This window comes from Pungitius pungitius, chromosome 15 (genome assembly GCF_949316345.1).
Source record: "Pungitius pungitius chromosome 15, fPunPun2.1, whole genome shotgun sequence".
In the NCBI taxonomy this organism is placed as follows: domain Eukaryota; kingdom Metazoa; phylum Chordata; class Actinopteri; order Perciformes; family Gasterosteidae; genus Pungitius; species Pungitius pungitius.
Genome location: NC_084914.1, coordinates 18863168 through 18883764, shown reverse-complemented (window position 1 = coordinate 18883764; position 20597 = coordinate 18863168). Strand labels below are relative to the sequence as shown.

Below are 20597 nucleotides of genomic sequence, written 5' to 3'. Positions count from 1 at the left end.
TCTGTTAGATTAGAGGTGGGACTCTGATGCTCAGCTTGTACTTATGAGTAATCCTCAGACAATATTAAATACATAAATGACAGCAAAATTCAGATTTACAGCAAGCATTATTAAGACATTGTTCTCACATACTCCACTTGAGTGAGTACAAATACATGTCAAACAATATTTGTGTTCTTGAAATATGGAATATACACACTATTTATTAAATAAAATATTTCCGCCTGTCTGCATGCCTCAGCTGGTCTGGGGCCAGCCCCAAAAGAGACATCTAAGAAGCTTTTTAGCCTATGACTGATTAAAGAAAATTGAGTGACATAACAGTTCATAATAATAACTGCAAAGTAACAATGCGCGTTTGATTCTTTTATTTGTTGCATTGAATCATATCATTGGATGTTTGCTGATACTCATTGACTGGATGGCTACTGTACTTCACTATATTTGGCAATGAATTGTGGGTAACTGTATGTTTAATTGTAACACTCGGTCACAAGAACCAAGAAGCACAGGAGTTTCTAAAGCTTTGTGTGTCTATCAAAAGCTGAAGAATTGATCTCCTCTGTGTCACAGAGCTGCAATGTAACCCATCAGTGAGCCACACTGGTCCACTTCATCACCATAAACACACACACATTGCAGCTCAAGGTGTGTGTACGACAATCTCACACACACCTTCCTGCTGCCACAAATACTCACCAGAGCGCCGAATCAGATGAATCCATTGCTGAAAGTAGTCCCTTATAAATGGACCATTTCCTGCTGTTTGAGTGAGTGACTGCATCCTTTTTCTAATCTATAACCCTCTTATGTTATTGTTATTTACGGAAACGTGTTGAGTCATGCTGAACTGATCACCATGACCGAAGGGATTTGAAAGTTATTACATTCATAAATGCAATCCACTGAACTAAAAATGATATCCAATCCAAGTGTGTGTGTGACCATGTTGAGCATCTTTTACTCCGAGCGCTCACACTGAAAATCTCTGACCTTTTCAGCTCAATTGCAAGACTCAGCATTCAGCCGCACAGTGGAATATAGTGAAGTGGATCACAGGACCGGGTCACAGCAGCAGTGACGGTACCCTCCACTAATGTTTGATTACACAGCTGGCTGTGTAAGAATGTCCATCTAGACAAACACAAGTCCAAACAGTGATTGTACACTGGTGCATTTCTATTTGCATCAAAGTGTTCCACCTCACGGGGACAACGTTGTGCTGTAGAGGTAACAATGGGGAGAATCACCATATTTTGACCTTATTCATTAAATTAAGGATTTACTTCAAACTAATGTTTTGTTTGAGGTTTATTTGGTTTGTTTTACAACTTGAATTAAGAAGGTGTTCTATTTCTCACTTAAGAGCATGATGTTTCCTTCATTGCCATTTGTTTTGTGTATTTATCTGGTTTGCTGCTCACGAGATATATAGAGATATATCATTCCAGCCAATGGCGACACAGCTCGGTCCATCAGTTACTTTAGGAGATGCACTGTGTGTCTGAAAAGGATTGTGAAGGAAGAAGGATCACTCGGATTCCTCAATTGATGTTTATGAGACTCAATATTTACTGACTTCACTTGAATAAAGAAACCTTGGGACAAAGTGTGATTTTATGTTCCTGCATCACTGCCCTTAGAGTATAAAGTTTGGTCACTGAGCTGCGGCATTAACTTGTATTTAACAAGATTAAAAAATATTTGTCCTGGAGATTAGCATAGTTAAGTCTCCCTTTTTTGGGCCTTTTGGGGCGGCTGCAGCAGGCTTTGATCAGTGTAGCGCAGCGAGGCCCGGGCTTGGCCTGCCCATCCAAGCCCTGGGTGTGAAATTGGTCTGATGTCATCCCCCATTCTCCTCCTCCACTGGCTTTTAGCTGCCGTAATAATATTTCCGCCACAAAGCCCCCGTCCCCTGCGTTCCATATTCCAAGTTTGACTAGGAAGCGTTTAGAGAACTATGGCTAAATCACTCAGTGGGTGGAAGGGGACTGGATGGCCCGTCCTTTGTCCCACAGAGACACAGGGCACATCAATGCTTACTGTGTACGTATTATTCTATCTTTGCTCTGCCTGCTGGAAGGGTTACATTGATGACAAGGAGAGGGATGAACTTTGAGTAAAAAATGTTTCCCCTAAATACTGGGTTAACAGCCCCAGCATAAACAGGATGGATTTAGCACCATTGGTGCTTCAACAAGCAGAAAAGGAACCTTGGTTTTACTGTGACTACATTTCAGAATAAAAGCCTGCAGGTGGATTGTTTTGCCAGCTGTAACCCAGGCAGTGCATGTCTGAATGTTGTTGGTCCTTTTATAATTTCCCATGCGATGCTTGGAATGTCTGGGAAGGTGGGATCGTTGTGTGAGCTGCATGGATGTCCACTCTTGCTGATGGAGTTAATAGCCATGTAAAAGCTAGTCGCTGGGTCTTGGTTTTGCCTTCAGAGTTTTAAGAGGTCAGGACATACCTTGAGAAATATAGTTTACAGCAAGAAAAGAGATCAAATGTAGACTAGATTTGTTATTTGCCGATAGGTATTTATTCTGAAACCTTGTGAAGCGATAAATAAATAATTTCAAATGTGTACTTAATCATACTAAATTAAAGATTGGATTCATTTGAGAGTTGAAGCCAAATTAAAGGAGACGTTTCAGAATCCACCCCAGTCCTTATGTACTAACAGTACTCATAAACATGCACAAAGACTGTAACCAGGACTTGCAGCATGGGAACAGAATTTTCAAAGAGGTTAAGTGCTGGGAGTACTGGGACTTGGATGTCCATTTCTTGGCTGGAGTATTGTCACCTGCTGCTCTTTGCATGGACACCCAAATCATTTTGACCTTCATCCAGGTTCTCTGGCCATTAATCCCCCCCACCCCCACCCCCCCCCCCGCCGCCTTCCCCTCCCACCTTTAGACTGACAGCCCCACGCTGTGCATAGAAACCAGCTCGCAGCTTCTCTCCCCCTTTCCGAGCTGGGCTCATCAAGTCAGCGGCTGCTGGGCCTTACTTCCACATACAAGCCAGCTAAGAAAGGGAATGCAGATGAGTCTCCAGCAGCCATTCACAGAGCGGGTCAGCGCCGCGGCCAGCGGACCCGTCACCAGACCCTCTGGCTGTAGGCGGTTGGCTCTTCTTCTGCACGCCTCGCCGTCCCTCCAACTCGGTCACATGTTCACATGTGTGGCGCTCGTTCCAGTCCATCAGATCGTCCTGTTCACTTTGACATTGTGTCATTGTGATTAAGCAGAAACCAACGGCCTGAATTAAACATGAATATGACCCATGTCATGCAGCGCTGCAGAGATCACTGCTGTACATTAAGAAAGCATCATGTGTCTTTGTGGTTGTATGATGATGTCATTACATCAGAGAGGTGTTGGCCCAGCAGCAGAAGGGCAGGAGGAGTCCTCTCTTCAAATGAATGGATGAAACATCTTCCTCACTAATCATGAGGAAGATGTTTCAATAAAACCCCCCCGCTGAGCCATGTTCATGTTTTGTGTGTGTTTTGCAGGGTCTGTAATAAAACCACCTTCTCAAAAACCTCATTTTCATTGTTGTCTTTTATTAACGATCACACTATTATCATATAAATTATTCACAACATATAAAAGAGAGCCACCGCTGAGGGTGAAACAACTTGTTTGCTATCTTCTTTATAAAAATCCTGATGTCAAAATGGCATTGTAGAAAACACAGCTGCTCCTTCTTTAAATCACAGTAAGTGTCCCTTTCTTTTATTTAGAAACGTTTAAGGCACAAACTTGTCCCAGATTGGAACTGAATGTGAGAAAAACGACCCTAGCACAGCAGAGACAAACACAGAAACATTCAAAGCGTTGTAAGAGCACGGTTTGGTTTGGTTTGAGTCCACGTACACATGCAGCATTGTACTTATTGCAGGGAAAATAAGTTATGTAAACACTTGTGAGCCCGTTTGCACATGGCTACAGATGCACCTTGTATAAATAAAAGTAGAACGGCCTTTGTCTAAAACACACACACTTGGCCTCCACCGAGCCGGAGGAGTCATTGATCCATCACTCATCTTCTCCAACCAGCAGTCACACAATAATACATGTCACACCAATGTGATCTTGATGAGCCAAATGGAGCCGTGGCTGGTCTGCTGCGTGTCCTGTGGGGACTTTGCCAGCTCCTTCGTGAGGACGTACTTTGTAAAGAAGAATACATCTTCTACAAGTTAGAGCTTTAATTCCAGATATACGGTACATTCCCAAAAGGATAGAAGGTGACATTTGAACCAGCAGGCCGTCACACAACAGGCAGGAAGCGGAGAGCACAAGTACAAACACACACGACACAAAGGCGGCTGCAGTTCCCAGAATGCAGCAGAAAAGAATCTTTGGATTTCAGCATAAAGTTTTCATTATCAATAAAGTTCCATAGTGCGCGTGACGGCTCTCTAGTCACTGGTCACTTGTGCGCTCCTATTGGCTGTTGGCTCCCTAACCCCGCCTCTCTCTCTCTCTATCGGAACATTATCTCTGCGTTGGGCCTCCAGGAGACGACGGTCATCACCTGTCCAACCCGGCGGGATAGACGCATCCCCCCCCCCCCCCCTCCACCAGGCCGCTTGTTCTGGTCCACTTTGGCCCGAGACTTGTCCTGGGTGTCCGAGACTCTGGTCTGAGTCTCCCACTAGACCGCCATTGTAGAGAATACAACTCCAATGGCCACGTATAATATAACATAAAAGATGATGTTCAAATATCACGTGGTCCTTAACGGATGAGCGGAGCACGGTCCGAACATAAATGGCGGCTCATATTTGACCTAAAACGTTTAGTATCTTCGTATCAGGAGCAAATCTTTTTGAAATCACACGTCCATCGTGAGGCACAATTGGCCCGTGATGTGTGTCGCGTGGTAACAGATGAGCTCTCATTTGATCTCATGTTTAATCATTTTATCTCATTAAATGGAGGTGGAATGTTTGTCTCGGACTATAGACGTCGTCATCACGGCAGCACCGAGGACGAGCCTGCGCGCACGCACGCGCACCCATAAGGACGGAGCCAACGTCTCATTAAGGTGTGTGCTTGGGTTTTAAATATAAAAGCTGGTACTGGAGTCGTTTTATTGCATTGTTCCGAGCCCCCTTGTGCTCTACTCGCTGTCCGACTTGGCGTCCTTGGAGCCGGCGTGGTTGTACAGGCCCTGCGCCATGAGATGCAGCGCCAACGAGTTTTTATTCCCGGTGGCTTTCTTGATTTTGGCCCGTTTGTTCTGAAACCAGATTTTGATCTGAGACTCGTTGAGGCCGAGGTCCAGGGCGAGGCTCTGCCTGCGCTGCTCGGTCAGGTACCGGTTGTTTTGGAACTCCGTTTTGAGCCGCTGGAGCTGCTCCGCGGTGAAGGCCGTCCGGGGCCGCTTGTCCTCTTTACTCGGGGCGGGGGCCTTCTTTGGTTTACGGGATCTGGGCCCTTAAGACACGCGGGAAGACAAAACACATCAGGATCCTTAAAAATCACCCCGGTATCCTTCTTTTGAGAATGCGTGACTATGTAATTATGACCTTATTTTAACGGGTATTGAGCAGTCGGGCTAATTATAAAAGGGGTGGAATAACAACTTCATTAGTTTTCCATATTGTATCAATGTATGTGGTTTATATATATTTTTCATTATTAATTAATTTATTAGGGTTAGGGTTATGTTAGGAGAAGGTATAGGTTTTAAGGGGGCTCCATAGGGGTTTCATCCAAAGGTTTTTAGGTCTAAATCCATTTCTCCATAATAGGATGTTTTGTGATATTATTTATAAAATTGGAACGTACTTCTATTATGATTTAACTTAATAGAAAAGTAAAGGGATGTACAGCAATTGAAATGAGGGTTCCACTTATCTTGATCAAACTAAACGTCTTGATGTATTCTATAATACTTTGTAATATTTCACTTACTCCAACAAAAAAATGAAGGAGGGGGTCGTGTCCATCTAAAGCAAAATATGGTGCTAACCCTCCGACTGTTAACTTTTAGTTGCTGCCTTGTGAGCACAATGATTCATTTGGCTACTTTAGAGCAACAAGCCAGCCGGGAGGAGGAGGGTGGGGGTGGGGGTGGGGTTAGGATACCATGGAGGATGGGGAGTTAGGCGCCTCTTTCCCTCCCTGTTACCATAGGAACTCATTTTTTTAAAGTAGTTGGTAGTCCTAAAAAAAAGCTTCTTTTTTATCGGTTATATCTTGATGAATTTAAATGAGAATGAACGGGAGAATGATGTGTATCTTTGGGACGGAAGTGTAGAATTCGATCATTGGGCCCTCCCATAGTTCAAAGTTAGGGATTATGACATAAAGGAAACGGCCGCTTTTGATTTGCCAACAATCCTAAAAAGCGTTTATTTATAAACATTTAAAAAACATAATCCCATCATATGATATAAACGTACTAATTGCTATAAAGTGCTCCGTTTAGCAACAGCTTCTCCGACTTCTTTGAAGGCCCTTTGTGTTCATTTTTATAAACTCGGCCTCGATGGAAACTTTTTTCGTTTTCCAGACCAAAAAAAGAACATTTGGGGCCTGTGTGCGCTTCGCTGTGACGCTTCACACGCTACTTGCACATATTCCAACATATTTCCCCTTGAGGGGATACTTTGTTAGGGGGAAATTATTGAACAGTTGGACCCGTTTCAAATCTCGACAAAGGAAAAGTCCAAGTGCGCCTGTTGTTCCCAAGTTGTTCCGATGGAGCCGCACGGCCACACACACTCCATTCGGCTCATCACTTGGACATTTGTCAAAAATCTAGTTTTATTTCGTTGTCGAGGGGGAATACTGATGGAGATTTAACATCGAATGTTGCTTTTTTTGGGACACAGGGCCTCACTTTTTAGACCCCGCCATTGTCGAAGAAATATGCTAATGGTACATCAACAAAGAAAACTGAGGAACAATGGCGTTAAACTTGGTTTTCCTTTACTTTTCCATATTTTAAAATTATGTTCGAATCGTATTTAATTTAATTTCCACAACAGCTTTCTAAAACAGCGTATGGTCTTATCCACTTTATCGTAATTTAAAGACAAAATCCAAATCCAATTACACACGAAACTCCAGTTACTTTCTAATTTTTCGTTTAAGTAGTTTTATTTTGTGAGAAATATGGCCATGTCTTTTCTAGGAATGTCCTTTTTTTTTAAATATTCAAATGATAAACAATTAAATCTATATTAGTAATTATGTGGCAACAATATATCTATGACATGTCTATTCAGTAGGATTGGGGGTTGCAGGGCTCACAGTGTAGTATTTTCAGAGAACAAACCTCCCCAGCTTTGGAATTGAAATTGGAAATAAATACAATTTAGTTTTTTGTCTCTGTGAATAAAGAACGGCGGATTTCTGTAATTCACATCGTTTTATTATCGGTGAATTGTGTGCACTTCCTTCATTTGCCCTCATTAGTTAGTTAATGAATTATTCATCTATCTATTCCTTTTTTATATTTTTGAATGTCCCCACCAACCTGCTGACGGACGGTCTGAGTACCGGGTACAATAAACCCACGCGGGCCACAGCATCGGCTTCGATGCGGGCGCCGGACCGGCCTCGGGGCTGCGACAGCGGTCCCCGCCGCCCCCTCGACCCTTCACGGGCCCATCGCCGGCTATCAGGTCATGCCTCCTGGCCTCAATTTCCGCATGCTGTCCTTCGGATGCGCCGGTGTCCGCCTTCTCCTCCTCGATTCCCGCGGCACCGGGCCGTGGGTTGCGACTTTTAGAAGACTTTCTCCCTGTTTGCTCATCTCTTCGTACGATGCCTCCTGGACGGTGTCCATCCCGGACCAAAGTGCCGTTCTTCCTCTTTCTGCCAAAGTCGGGTCTCAAAATGTTGTCGATGTAAAAGTTGGTGATCCGATGGATCTGCTGATTGCCCGGCGGCAGAGGTCGGATGGCCCGGTTGGACTCTGGGTCTCGGTGAGCATTTGCTTCCATTATGATGAAAGCCTGGTCACCCTCAGCACCTCTTTCTGTGCACCCTGCTAGTAGTTATTCCAATGTCGAGTTGTCCCGGTCACCGTCTCACCGTGAATATCAAAAACAACCCGATACTGAGCTAAACTAATTGGATTTGAGGCAGAGTAGCTGATATTTCTTTTTGTGTTAAAAGGCGCCTCTTATGATTTTGACAAAGACAAATCATGTTTCAGTAAACATGAACATTTCTACTCTCCATAGCTAGACCTGGTGTACAATGTTTTATCTAAAAAGTGATGAAATATTTAAAACTATATCGTTGAGGTTCGGACCTGGCACCCAGCTGGTCTGCTCCCGGTGTAACTCACTGCCCGGTGAACGCCGCTCAATACTTTCACTACGGATTTTGGTTCTCATTTATGATTGGCTGCAAGACGCCAGGGTGACGTCGTACTACGGCTCTGCCAGACACGTGCCTCCGACCAATAGGGGTGGAAAGGTGGTGTCATGTGAGTTTGCAGGAATCCCCTTGAGTTGCAGATTAATCTACGCAGTGATTTACGGTGCGTTCTGGTTAAAGTGGACTTTTTCTGTTGATAGCTTCATGTGGAGGGTGCACAGCGCTCAGAGAGAGAGTGATGGCCCGCTTACAGCCACTGCATGAACATCGGGACACATCCACGCCAGACACAACTAGAACATGTAGGTCAACATGTAGCTCCGAGTTGTTGTGAGAGCTGGTTCTACAAGTTGCTGAAGTTGACGGAACAAATACTTGCAAATAGTAAACAATGCATTTCCACAGAAAGAAAAAATACATCATTCACAACCATAACTTCATGACAGCTGTTTGCTCACAAAAGCAGACCTCATTAGGATGTAGATCACTGATACTGACCTGAATTTCCATACAGGCTCATTCATAATAATAATAATAATAATAATAACATTGAATGTTCATAGAAAAGCAGGAGTAAAGTCAAGTGACCTCTCGGATGAGGCCTTTACAACGGGGCTCAGCTTTCATGTGTGTGTGTTTCTGTGAATAAAAGCAAAGGAGGCTCATCTGAACACTAAGGATCCACCTCTTCACAGTGTCACACGTAGAAGGCGATTTCTCAATCGTTTGCCGTTGACATGTTGTGACAGAGCTCAGTCAGAAAGTGGAGCAGCCTCTGTGTTTGAGCTGAAGCATCCACCCGTTGGGATGAGACTGAACAAACGCCAAACACTTTGAATATTTTTATACCCGCAACATGGAGGTCGCCCTCTCTAACAATGAGGACTCCCTTCCAGGACACATTGGGACATGCTTAAGAATAATTGTCAAACCAAGTAACTCCCCGACCCATATCTATATTATAAATCCTTTTAAAAACCCACAAACACGTCACATCCACATAAATGCTGCTGTGATCAAGCACACGCTCCTTTTTTTACCTCATTAAAACTAAAACGGGACTAATGTCACTCCCTTCCAGAAGACAAGAAGTGTCATAAAAAGTCAATAGCATCCATGGAAAAATATATAATTAGTATTCTTGTGTTCAAGCACATAGAGAGGGGGGTGGGGGGGGGGGGGGTAAAGGAGCAGCACCATTCACAGGCTTCCACTGTGACCCTTCAGAGAGCAGGAGGAACATTTCCTCATCATCTCCACACCAGATCACGAAGAGTATGGAAAGGCTGTGTGGAGGGATTCTATTTATTAATATTATTATTCCAGGTTTTATACATGTGTGAAGTAACAGCCCTCAGAGAGCAGATACATATCTATAGGACAGCCTGAGTAGAATGAGACAGGCTTTGTGGCGCTCTGAATGCTGCTGTCTCCCACATTGTGTTGGTGCCCAGATGTGAGATGAGCTGGGGGACAAAGCAGAGGTCAGCCGGGACCATCAGCTTCCTGTCCCCTTTACAAAACCTCCCTGAGGGGGAGGAGGGTCCAGGGGAGCTCTGAGGTTAAGGGACACTTCCTATTGCACTCCGTCTGGTCTGTTTACGCCAGGACGGGAGAATTAGTTCAGGGACTCACACTATGTACACGAGGATAAGAACACCCAGGACAGACAGGACAGTAACCAGCAGTAGTGTATAATCCATATGTATCTGACCTTTTGGAGGAAGGCAATCTGTCTCAGTAAGCCTTTTGGTTTATTCCTTTCAGGGTTATTGTTCAGAAGCAGGTCTCTACAAGAGAAACATTTTCAAACAAACACAAGATAACTGACATTTGGCATTTTCTTTATTAATATGACATAGTTGTTGTCTCTATATCAGCAGAATCCTTTGGGTATGGAACTAAAGACACTCATGCTTGGTTAAAATGCTGTTGTTCTTGCAGGTCAGAAGGTCTGCTGCAGTTGGACAGTACGATGGAGGAACAGCATGACATGTCGACCCCAGGCACAGGTGGGACTAAGCTCCTCCCCCTCAATGGTTCCACTCTTTCCCCATTTTGTTTGTCAGGCCCAATATTTACGCCAAGTTTTGTCTTTATTACATTTCAGCATTGTTTTAATGATAGACAAATCATTTTATTTGGCAATGAAAACTATTGGAGATGGGTTTTGGAGAGTTTTGTACTTCAGTTAACACAAGATTTAAAAGCAGTTTGATGTTGACAATCCAAACGTGACATTTATTTCTATACGTCATTTGTCTATCTTTCGTAACTGAAAAACAAAATGGAATTAAAATATGTGTAAATAAATATCACCTTTGTCTGATTCCCTCTTCTCCGTCCTCTACTGTCAGAGCCCACAACAAACTGACAGCCTTTTCTAAAGGATGCGAGCAGCCTTGTTGCTATCCATTACTGCTCTAATCCCCCTGATGGCCGTGCCGTGGATTAACCCTGGCTGAAAGCAGCCTGCAGGCTGGACTGACGGGCCTCCCGGGCTCCAGCGGAGCTTGGCGTCCCGTACCCTAGCTCGGTCTTGCATGAGTTCACAGCAGTGCCGGCTGACAAAGGGAGGTTTTGCTCCGTTGCCTTTTTTCATTTTAAAGTGCCTCCCTAAACTTTTCCTCTTTAGAAGAAAAGGGTGCAGCAGCCAGGCCTCCATAGCAGGAGAGTAACAGGGAGGTGTTTGAAGTGGAGGAGACTGCTGCTACGTGGACTTCACTGTGTGTGTGTGTGTCAGCGCTAAGAGAACATATTTAAATGATTATGAATGCTGTATGCTTATAAAAGAGAATCATTGCAGCAGCAATATGACCTTGGGCTAATATATCACAACCCTCTCCTTTAACTTTCCATTTTCTTCTCTCCTTCTGTCATCCTCACCGAAGCTATTATCATTGCAGCTCAATATCATAATTTAAATGCCCTAATTAAAACTGTGTTGCCTTGTGTCTTTAATCTGGCGGTGCTGATTGAATGTGGGTGGCAGTAAGTACCAGTGTGTGTAGAACCCTGGGGAGGATGTGCATTAGATGATCTCAGGCTCCCTTCTCTTGGAGGTTATTCTCTGCTTTCTGTTGGCAGGGTAATAAAATGTTTTATGTCATTAACACGGGCAGCGAATGGAGGAGGTCCGTATCAATAACATCTCTCTCAGGGTTTGGATTTGTTTCGACCAGTGTACTCACACTTGCTTCTTGTGTTGTTTATTTTCATGTTTGGAATTTGGGTCTAAACATGAAAACAAATGCTCTTAAATGGTCATTACACCGCTAATCTTCCCTCTCTTTAGTTTGCTTGAGATCCCCTCAAATCTAACAAAAAACAAGTATAACTTCAAATCATAGCTAAGCATTCTGAATTGTTTAGATTTTTATTTTTTGGTTTGGTTTTTTTCTGATGAACACAAAGGTGTAAATGCTGCTGCCAGCAAATCAAACTACAGAACAGTGTGGTGTGGCGGACCAGGAGAATGTGAGGCCAGATTTAATAACAAGGCCGGAGTAAGAGCAAAAAGGTTCCTTCTGCTCTGGGTCAGTGACTCCAGTCGACACCACACGGTAAACGCTTCTTCAGTCCTGTTTGGGGCCGAGCACAAGAGAGAGGTGAGACTTCACGATTGTGAGACTTCAGGATTGCCTTGGAGACATCAAAACTTGGATGACCTGCAACTTCCTGATGTTAAACTCTGAAAAAACGGAAGTTATCATGATAGGCCCAGAGCGCCTTCGAAGTCAGCTGTCACGTGATACAGTCTCTATGGATGGAATTGCTCTGGTATCCAACAGCACCGTCAGAAATCTTGGAGTTCTCTTTGACCAGGATATGTCCTTCAACTCTCATATAAAGAAGACTTCAAGGACTGCCTTTTTTCATCTATGGAATATATCGAAAATCAGGGACTTCCTGTCTCAAAGTGATGCAGAAAAACTAGTTCATGCATTTGTTACTTCTAGACTGGATTACTGCAATTCTTTGTCATCATGCTGCTCTTGTAAATCGCTTAAACCTCTCCAACTGATTCAGAATGCTGCAGCACGTGTATTAACAAGAACTAAGAAATGGGATCATATAACTCCTGTATTAACTTCTCTGCACTGGCTTCCTGTTAAATCAAGAATAGAATTTAAGGTACTTCTCCTCACCTACAAGGCACTTGCTGGTGAGGCACCGTCTTATCTTAAAGAGCTTGTTACACCGTATTGTCCTACAAGGCATCTATAAGCTTTGATATTGCTTATAGTAAGGGCTGGCTCAGGTTAGCCTGGACCTGTCACGGTTCATGAATCCACTGCCCTTCCCTTGTCTTGTGTGTCATGTGTGGGTGTGTGGAGTGGGCGGAGTCAGCAATCTCGCGTAATCAGCAGGACAGCTGATCACACTTTGTGTGCCAGCTGTAGCCCATTTCGCCACCCTATATATTCTCACCATGTCCTTCCTCTCATTGTCAGATCGTTGTTTGATGTCACCCGTGTGTTGTCGTGTTCCTGCCAGCGTTCCCGTATCGTGCCTGATATATGGTTCACATCTATGTTCACGGAGTTTGTCTGCACTGCCTTGGGAGTCGTCGTCACCACCCTCACCAATCGGCGTACCACCCACCACCTGGAGGATCATCGCGGGAGTTCGGCACTGTGGTTACTGTCACTGACTTAATAAACTTTGTATTCACTTGCATATCTGCTTCCGCGTCGTAGAGTCATGACAGAACGATCTGACCATGCAAGGGAAGCAGCGAGTGACTCCGCGTTTTCGATGGAGGCATTCATGAATAGCAGCCTCAACCGCATGGAGACCCAAGAGAGACACCTGAATGACACGGGGCGAGCTGTACAGGCTCTGGTGGCGCAGGTGTCCGAGCTCACCCAGCAAGTCCAACTCTTGCGGGGGCCCTCTCTGCCCCCCTCACCAGCCGCTCCCCCCACACCACCGGACGGCTCCTCCCAGTCAGAACCCCGCCTACCAGTTCCAGAGTCTTATGCCGGTGAGCCAACCTTCTGCAGAGCATTTCTGACACGATGTTCTATGCATTTTTCCCTCCAGCCCAGAACATTTTCCACAGAGCGAGCCAAGGTCGCCTTTGTGCTCACCCTACTGACTGGGAGAGCAGCACTATGGGGAACGGCTGTGTGGGAGAACCAAGACCCATGCTGTGCCTCGTTCCAGACACTCGGCGAGGAGATGAGGAGAGTATTTGACCGTGCGGTCGCAGGAAGAGAGGCGGCCAGAACGCTCACGGAGCTAAGACAAGGTGAGAGGTCGGTATCGGATTACTCCATTGAGTTCCGGACATTGGCGGCCGAATGTCGGTGGAACGAGGAGGCGCAGTGGGACATGTTCCTGCATGGGCTGGCTGACCGCGTCCAGAGAGAGATCTACGCCCTGGACCTCCCCACTACCCTGAACGACCTCATTGGACTGGCACTTCGAGTGGACGCGCGGCTGACCAGAGTCGTGCAGCGTTCTTGGTCCAGCCGGATTCCTGGGGGAGGTGAGGATCGGCGACCTAGCGGAGGAGACACGGCTGGTTCTGGCTATGATCACGAGCCGATGCAGGTCGGGAGAGCTCGGCTGTCCCGGGAGGAGAAGGAGAGACGGAGGTCCCAAGGCCTTTGCTTGTACTGCGGAGCAGCGGGACACTACGCGTACAACTGCCCGGGAAAAGGCCAAGCCCGGCAGTAAGTTTGAGGCTACGGTCGGGTGGGCTCTCCGCTGAGAAGACCTCATCAAATGCTACGTTCCTTCCGGTACGACTGAGATGGTCAACCCACACGCACGACTGTCGTGCCCTGGTGGATTCCGGAGCAGAGGGTAATTTTCTGGATCATGCCCTCGCACGCAGTTTTAAGATACCTCTTTTGCCCCTCGTCCACAAGATATCGGTTCACGCATTAAACGGTCAGGACCTACCCAACATTTTGCTCACCACCGGGCCCATGACACTCATCACCTCGGGCAACCACTCAGAGACCCTTTCCTTTTATGTACTGGACTCTCCACTGGCACCTGTAGTTCTTGGCCATCCCTGGCTCACCAAGCATAACCCCAAGATAGACTGGCAGCAGAAGTCGGTGTCTGAGTGGAGCAGTAAATGTCATGAGTCCTGTCTTGTGTCTGCCTGTCCCCCTGTTTCTGTCTCTGTGTTCCAGGAGGAGGCGGTGGATTTGTCTAACGTGCCTGTGGAGTACCTCAGCCTGAGGGAGGTGTTCAGCAAGTCTCGGGCCGCGTCTCTGCCCCCGCATCGTCCGTATGACTGTGCGATAGAGTTATTACCAGATAAATCTCCGCCAAAGGGCAAGTTATATTCACTTTCGGTTCCAGAGAGGGAGGCGTTAGAGAAATATATTTCTGATTCTCTAGCGGCAGGGTTCATCCGTCGCTCCTCCTCTCCAGCCGGGGCGGGGTTCTTTTTTGTGGGAAAGAAGGACGGCTCCCTGCGACCCTGTATTGATTACCGGGGGCTGAACAGCATCACGGTTAAGAATACCTACCCGTTACCGTTGATGTCCTCAGCCTTCGAGAGGTTGCAGGGAGCAGCCATCTTCACTAAGTTGGACTTACGCAACGCATATCACTTGGTCCGCATCAGGAGGGGGGATGAATGGAAGACTGCCTTCAATACCCCCAGGGGACACTTCGAATACCTGGTCATGCCCTTCGGGCTGTCCAACGCCCCAGCGGTCTTCCAAGCACTGGTCAACGACGTGCTGCGTGATATGGTCGATCAGTTTATTTATGTCTACCTGGATGACATATTGATTTTTTCTTCTTCCCTCCAGGAACACGTGCAGCATGTCCGTCTGGTGCTTCAGAGGTTGCTGGAGAATGGGCTTTTCGTCAAGGCGGAGAAATGCGTTTTTCATGCACAGTCTGTTCCCTTCCTAGGGTACATCGTGTCGACGGAGGGAATGCGCATGGATCCTGAGAAGGTTAAGGCAGTGGTAGAGTGGCCAAGTCCAGATTCCCGCAAGCCCCTACAAAGATTCCTGGGGTTCGCCAACTTCTACCGAGGGTTCATTCGCAACTTCAGCCAGCTGGCCGCGCCGCTGACTGCTCTGACCTCCCCCAGAACGGTGTTCAGGTGGTCTGAGGTGGCGGAGGCGGCATTTACCAGACTGAAAGCCCGCTTTGTTTCAGCCCCCATTCTGGTTACCCCAGACCCAACACGTCAGTTTGTGGTGGAGGTCGACGCGTCAGAGGTGGGGGTAGGTGCGGTGTTATCTCAGCGCGCCGCGTCGGACGGTAGGATGCATCCATGCGCGTTTTTATCACATCGTTTATCCCCTGCCGAACGCAATTACGACATTGGTAACAGAGAACTGTTGGCGGTCAAGCTGGCATTGGAGGAGTGGCGTCACTGGTTAGAAGGGTCGGGGGTACCTTTTATTGTCTGGACGGACCACAAGAACCTGGAGTACATTAGGACCGCCAAGAGACTGAACTCCAGGCAGGCTCGATGGGCACTTTTTTTCGGACGTTTTGATTTCACGCTGTCGTACCGCCCGGGTTCCAAGAACATCAAACCCGACTCTTTATCACGCATTTTTGACCGCTCCGAACGCCCACTTACCCCAGAGAGTATTTTACCCGGGACCCTATTTGTCGCCACACTCAGATGGGAGATTGAATCTAAGGTCCTGTCTGCCTTAGAAGGGGCAACGCCCCCGGTTACGTGCCCACCGAATCGGTTATTTGTGCCGGAGGGATTACGGTCCGACGTTATTCAGTGGGGGCATTGTTCTAACGTGGCTTGCCATCCGGGGGTCAGTCGAACTAAGTTTTTAGTCAAACAACGGTTCTGGTGGCCACTCATGGGTAGGGACATTCACAGCTTTGTTTTGGCTTGCTCGGTCTGCGCCACTGGTAAGACCTCCAACCGACCCCCAGATGGGTTACTTCAACCACTGCCAGTCCCGTCGAGACCCTGGTCCCATATCGCCCTAGACTTTATCACTGGCCTTCCCCCCTCCCAGGGTAACACGGTAGTCTAAACTGTGGTGGATCGGTTCTCGAAGGCGACTCATTTCATTCCCTTGCCCAAACTACCCACGGCCAAGGAGACAGCGGTGGCTGTCGTGGATCACGTCTTTCGCCTGCATGGCCTCCCGTCGGACGTGGTTTCCGACCGGGGACCCCAATTTGTTTCAAAGTTTTGGCAAGAATTTTGTAAATTACTGGGAGCGACTGTTAGTTTGTCCTCAGGGTTCCACCCCCAGAGCAACGGTCAGACGGAGAGAGCCAACCAGGATCTGGAGAGAACGTTGCGGTGCCTGGTCTCCAAGAATCCCTCCTCCTGGAGCCAACAACTGTCCATGGTGGAGTACGCCCACAACACACTGCCAGTGTCAGCCACGGGTCTATCACCGTTTGAGTGTAACGTAGGTTACCAGCCACCCATTTTTCACAGCTTGGAGTCCGAGGTTGCGGTTTCCTCGGCCCACGCCTTTGTTCAGAGGTGTCACCGCACCTGGACCAAGGCCAGAGAGACTCTACTCAGAGTGAGAGCGCGTACCAAGGCCAAGGCCGATCGCCACCGGTCTAGGCCCCCCGTATATGTTGCCGGCCAGGAGGTGTGGCTCTCTACTAAGAACATCCCTCTCCGCTCCGTCTCTAATAAGCTCGCTTCCAAATTCATTGGCCCATTTACAGTCGCTAAGGTCATTAGTCCGGTGGCAGTCCGCCTCAACCTCCCCCCGGTGTACAGGAGGGTTCATCCAGTCTTTCACGTGTCCAAGATTAAACCCGTAATTCACTCGCGCATTAATCCGGCTGTTCCGGTTCCCCCACCGCCACGTCTCATACAAGGGGAGACCACCTATTCGGTTAATCGGGTTGTGGACTCTAGGCGGAGGGGACGCGGAGTCCAGTATTTGGTGGACTGGGAGGGTTACGGCCCGGGGGATAGAAGTTGGGTTCCGGCTAGGGACATACTGGACCACTCCCTTATTGAGGATTACAACCGACAGGTAGGGGAGGCTAGGGACGCCAGGAGGCGTTTTTAGGGGGGGGGGTACTGTCACGGTTCATGAATCCACTGCCCTTCCCTTGTCTTGTGTGTCATGTGTGGGTGTGTGGAGTGGGCGGAGTCAGCAATCTCGCGTAATCAGCAGGACAGCTGATCACACTTTGTGTGCCAGCTGTAGCCCATTTCGCCACCCTATATATTCTCACCATGTCCTTCCTCTCATTGTCAGATCGTTGTTTGATGTCACCCGTGTGTTGTCGTGTTCCTGCCAGCGTTCCCGTATCGTGCCTGATATATGGTTCACATCTATGTTCACGGAGTTTGTCTGCACTGCCTTGGGAGTCGTCGTCACCACCCTCACCAATCGGCGTACCACCCACCACCTGGAGGATCATCGCGGGAGTTCGGCACTGTGGTTACTGTCACTGACTTAATAAACTTTGTATTCACTTGCATATCTGCTTCCGCGTCGTAGAGTCATGACAGGACCAGCCCTTAGTTAAGCTGCTCTAGGCTTAGACTGCCGGGGGACTTCTTAGGACACACCGAGCCCCTCTCACTCTCACACTCTCTCACTCTCACTCTCTCCTCCCACAATCATCCATGTTTTATTAATGTACATCACTAATTTAGCTTCTTTCTGGGAGTTCTTTGTGCTTTCTCCCCTAGCAGGTCTCCGTGGATCATAGTTCAGTTTGGACCCCGGTTCTGACTCCTGGCTCATGGCTCTGCAGACACCTGCTGCTGCCATCATCATTACTTTAAATATGATTCATATTACTGTCATCATAAACCAACATCTTTCTGCTCTCCCTCCCCACAGAAGCCTCTGTGGATGGTGGTTCTATCTGATGGAGGTTGTCCCTGCAGTGGTCCTGCTGTACACTTGTTCTGCTACTTGCAATTACTTGTATCATTTCAGTTAGAGGAGTTGAATGTATTGTACATCTTTTACATTGTTGATTGTGTACACATGACATCCATTGCAGTCTGTCCATCCCGGGAGAGAGATCCCTCCTCTGACGTTCTCCCTAAGGTTTCTTCCCTTTTTTCCCCATTGAAGGGTTTTTTCATATTTTGGGGAGTTTTTCCTGTGCCGATGTGAGGGTTTGGGGACAGAGGATGTTGCATGTGTACAGACTGTAAAGCCCTCTGAGGCTAATTTGTAATTTGTGATTTTGGGCTATACAAACTAATTGAAGAATTAAATTGAATTCACTGTTGCCATAGACTTTCCGTGTGTCCTGCGTCTGTCTGTGTCCGTCTGTCTCTCCCTCGCTGCTTGTCAGCTCAGTGGATATCCTCCCTCTAATTACAGGTGTGACCAATGTCACATGTCTAGTGGCTGCAGCACCTGCTGTGGATAATAGTCTCCCCCAACCCACCTCCCGTGTCTGCTTGGCTCGTCCCCCTGGTTTGCCGCAGTAGCTAATGTGCTTCTTTGTGCTTTTTGTTGAATAAAGAACAAATACCTTTTTCATGCATGACATTTTGTACCTATTTTGATCAGAAATATCATAATGCATCACAGCAGAGCATCACACTATGGTCACAACGCGTTTCATCGTCTGCCCGCATTGTTTTCATTATTTTGTTTTATACACTTTTCACCATTTGTTTGTACATACCGTTTGTTTAAATGTATATTTCTGTGTTCTGCTTCATTGTCCTTGTTTACATCTCCGCTTTTATCTATAACTATAACTAGTCTTGAGTGTTCATGTTTAATCTGTTGCCACAGACTGATGTTTGTGCACCGGTAACGTTACATTTGTAGACAGGCGAGGGTCAGGCAGGCGAGGGTCAGACAGGCGAGGGTCAGGCAGGCGAGGGTCAGACAGGCGAGGGAGGATGACTGTGTGGCCGTCCGAGGGCGGCAGGCCCGTGATGAAGTCTACCGCAATGTGGGACCATGGTCTGCGAGGCACCGGCAATGGGCGAAGGAGGCCGGCAGGAGCGTGGTGGGGGCTCTTGCTCCGTGCGCACACCTCACAAGCAGCCACGAAAGAACGTCTGTGGACATGGTAGGCCACCAGAACCGTCGTCGCAGAAATGCTAGAGTCCGTTGGGCTCCGGGATGGCACGTCAAGTGCGAAAAGTGACCCCACTCCATCACCTGGGTCCTGGCTGCGTCTGGGACGAAAAGCCGGCCCGGGGGGCCTCCACCCGGATCGGGCTGAGACCGCTGGGCGTCGCGAACCACCGCCTCCACCCCCCAGCAAACTGTGGCAGCAAAACAGGAGGCAGGAAGTACCGGAGCCGATACGGTGTCATCCAGGCCGAACATCCTGGAGAGGGCATCGGGCTTCCCGTTGCGTGACCCAGGTCTGAAGACCACCGTGAATCGGAATCTGGCGAACAGGAGTGTCCACCGGGCCTGGCGGGCGCGGGCGGAGCCCAAGCAATGCGCATGGCAGGACGCACCCCAACCCATGATACGCCCGGTCTGCCAGTCCACCAGCGGGTTGTGTCGCTGCAACCACGTGAGCCTCAGCACCACTGGCACCTGGGGACAGGGGAGAAGCAAAACCTGTATCTCCTCCCGGTGGTTACCCTTCCCAAGGAGTGACCATCCAGAGCTCGAGTGTGCACTGGAGTATGGAGCGGGGAGGAGCGGGGTCCCATCTGGGTCGCCAAGCCAGTGTCCAAAAAACAGCCATCCGCCCCAGAGTCAATGAGTGCTTGTACCGTCAGGGGCCTCTCACCCCAAAAAAAGACGACGTGACACTGGAAATGACGAGGACTGGACCTCGGAGCACCAGCACGGCCCAACCGCAGGCTCCGTGCTACGGCTGGGCTCGCTCTTTTCCCGGACAGGTGGCGATGAAGTGGCCTGGTTCCCCGCAATAAAGGCAACAGCGGGCCCTGATACGCCTCTGCCGCTCGGTCGGAGATAGATGAGAGCGGCCTAGTTGCATGGGTTCCGGCGCTGCGACCTCGGCTGTGCCCGGAATGTCTCGGCTGTGCCCGGCTCGGAATCCTCGTCTTAGGCGAAGATCGTCCCAGGACCCCGGAAGTGCCGTTCCTTCCGCTCTCTCGTCCGCTCCCGCAAACGACTGTCCACCCCGTTCGCTAGGGCGGATCAGGGTGGACTGTCACTTTTATGGCAATTGGATTTAGCATGCCATCAACTTGTGTCACACGAAGTACAAAATGAAAAGTGCAAACGTCTGCGGATCTTAGATATGTTGCATGTCGATGTTCTGGTTAAAAAATGGAGATTGATCCACGTTTATCTAATATTCCATTTTAGATGTCTCACTAGATAGACT

At 47.9% G+C, this 20597-nt stretch overlaps 1 protein-coding gene across 1 annotated transcript; it reads right to left on the bottom strand.

Moving 5' to 3' along the window:
- Positions 1 to 4827: 4827 nt before the first annotated feature.
- LOC119209452 (homeobox protein engrailed-1-B-like) lies at positions 4828 to 8328 on the bottom strand. Its single transcript, XM_037458824.2, has 2 exons — positions 7507 to 8328; positions 4828 to 5456 (listed from the first exon to the last, which is right to left on the bottom strand). Exons 1-2 carry the CDS (start codon positions 7973 to 7975, stop codon positions 5140 to 5142), a joined length of 786 nt encoding a protein of 261 aa, XP_037314721.2. The 5' UTR covers positions 7976 to 8328; the 3' UTR covers positions 4828 to 5139.
- Between the last annotated feature and the right edge of the window lie 12269 nt (positions 8329 to 20597).

Bases quoted from the DNA above. Each gene is read 5' to 3' on its own strand.
- LOC119209452 (XM_037458824.2), bottom strand. From the start codon at position 7,975: ATGGAAGCAAATGCTCACCGAGACCCAGAGTCCAACCGGGCCATCCGA. The intron at 5,457-7,506 runs GTTGGTGGGGAC...GCGTGTCTTAAG, and splicing joins CTCAGACCGTCCGTCAGCAG to GGCCCAGATCCCGTAAACCA.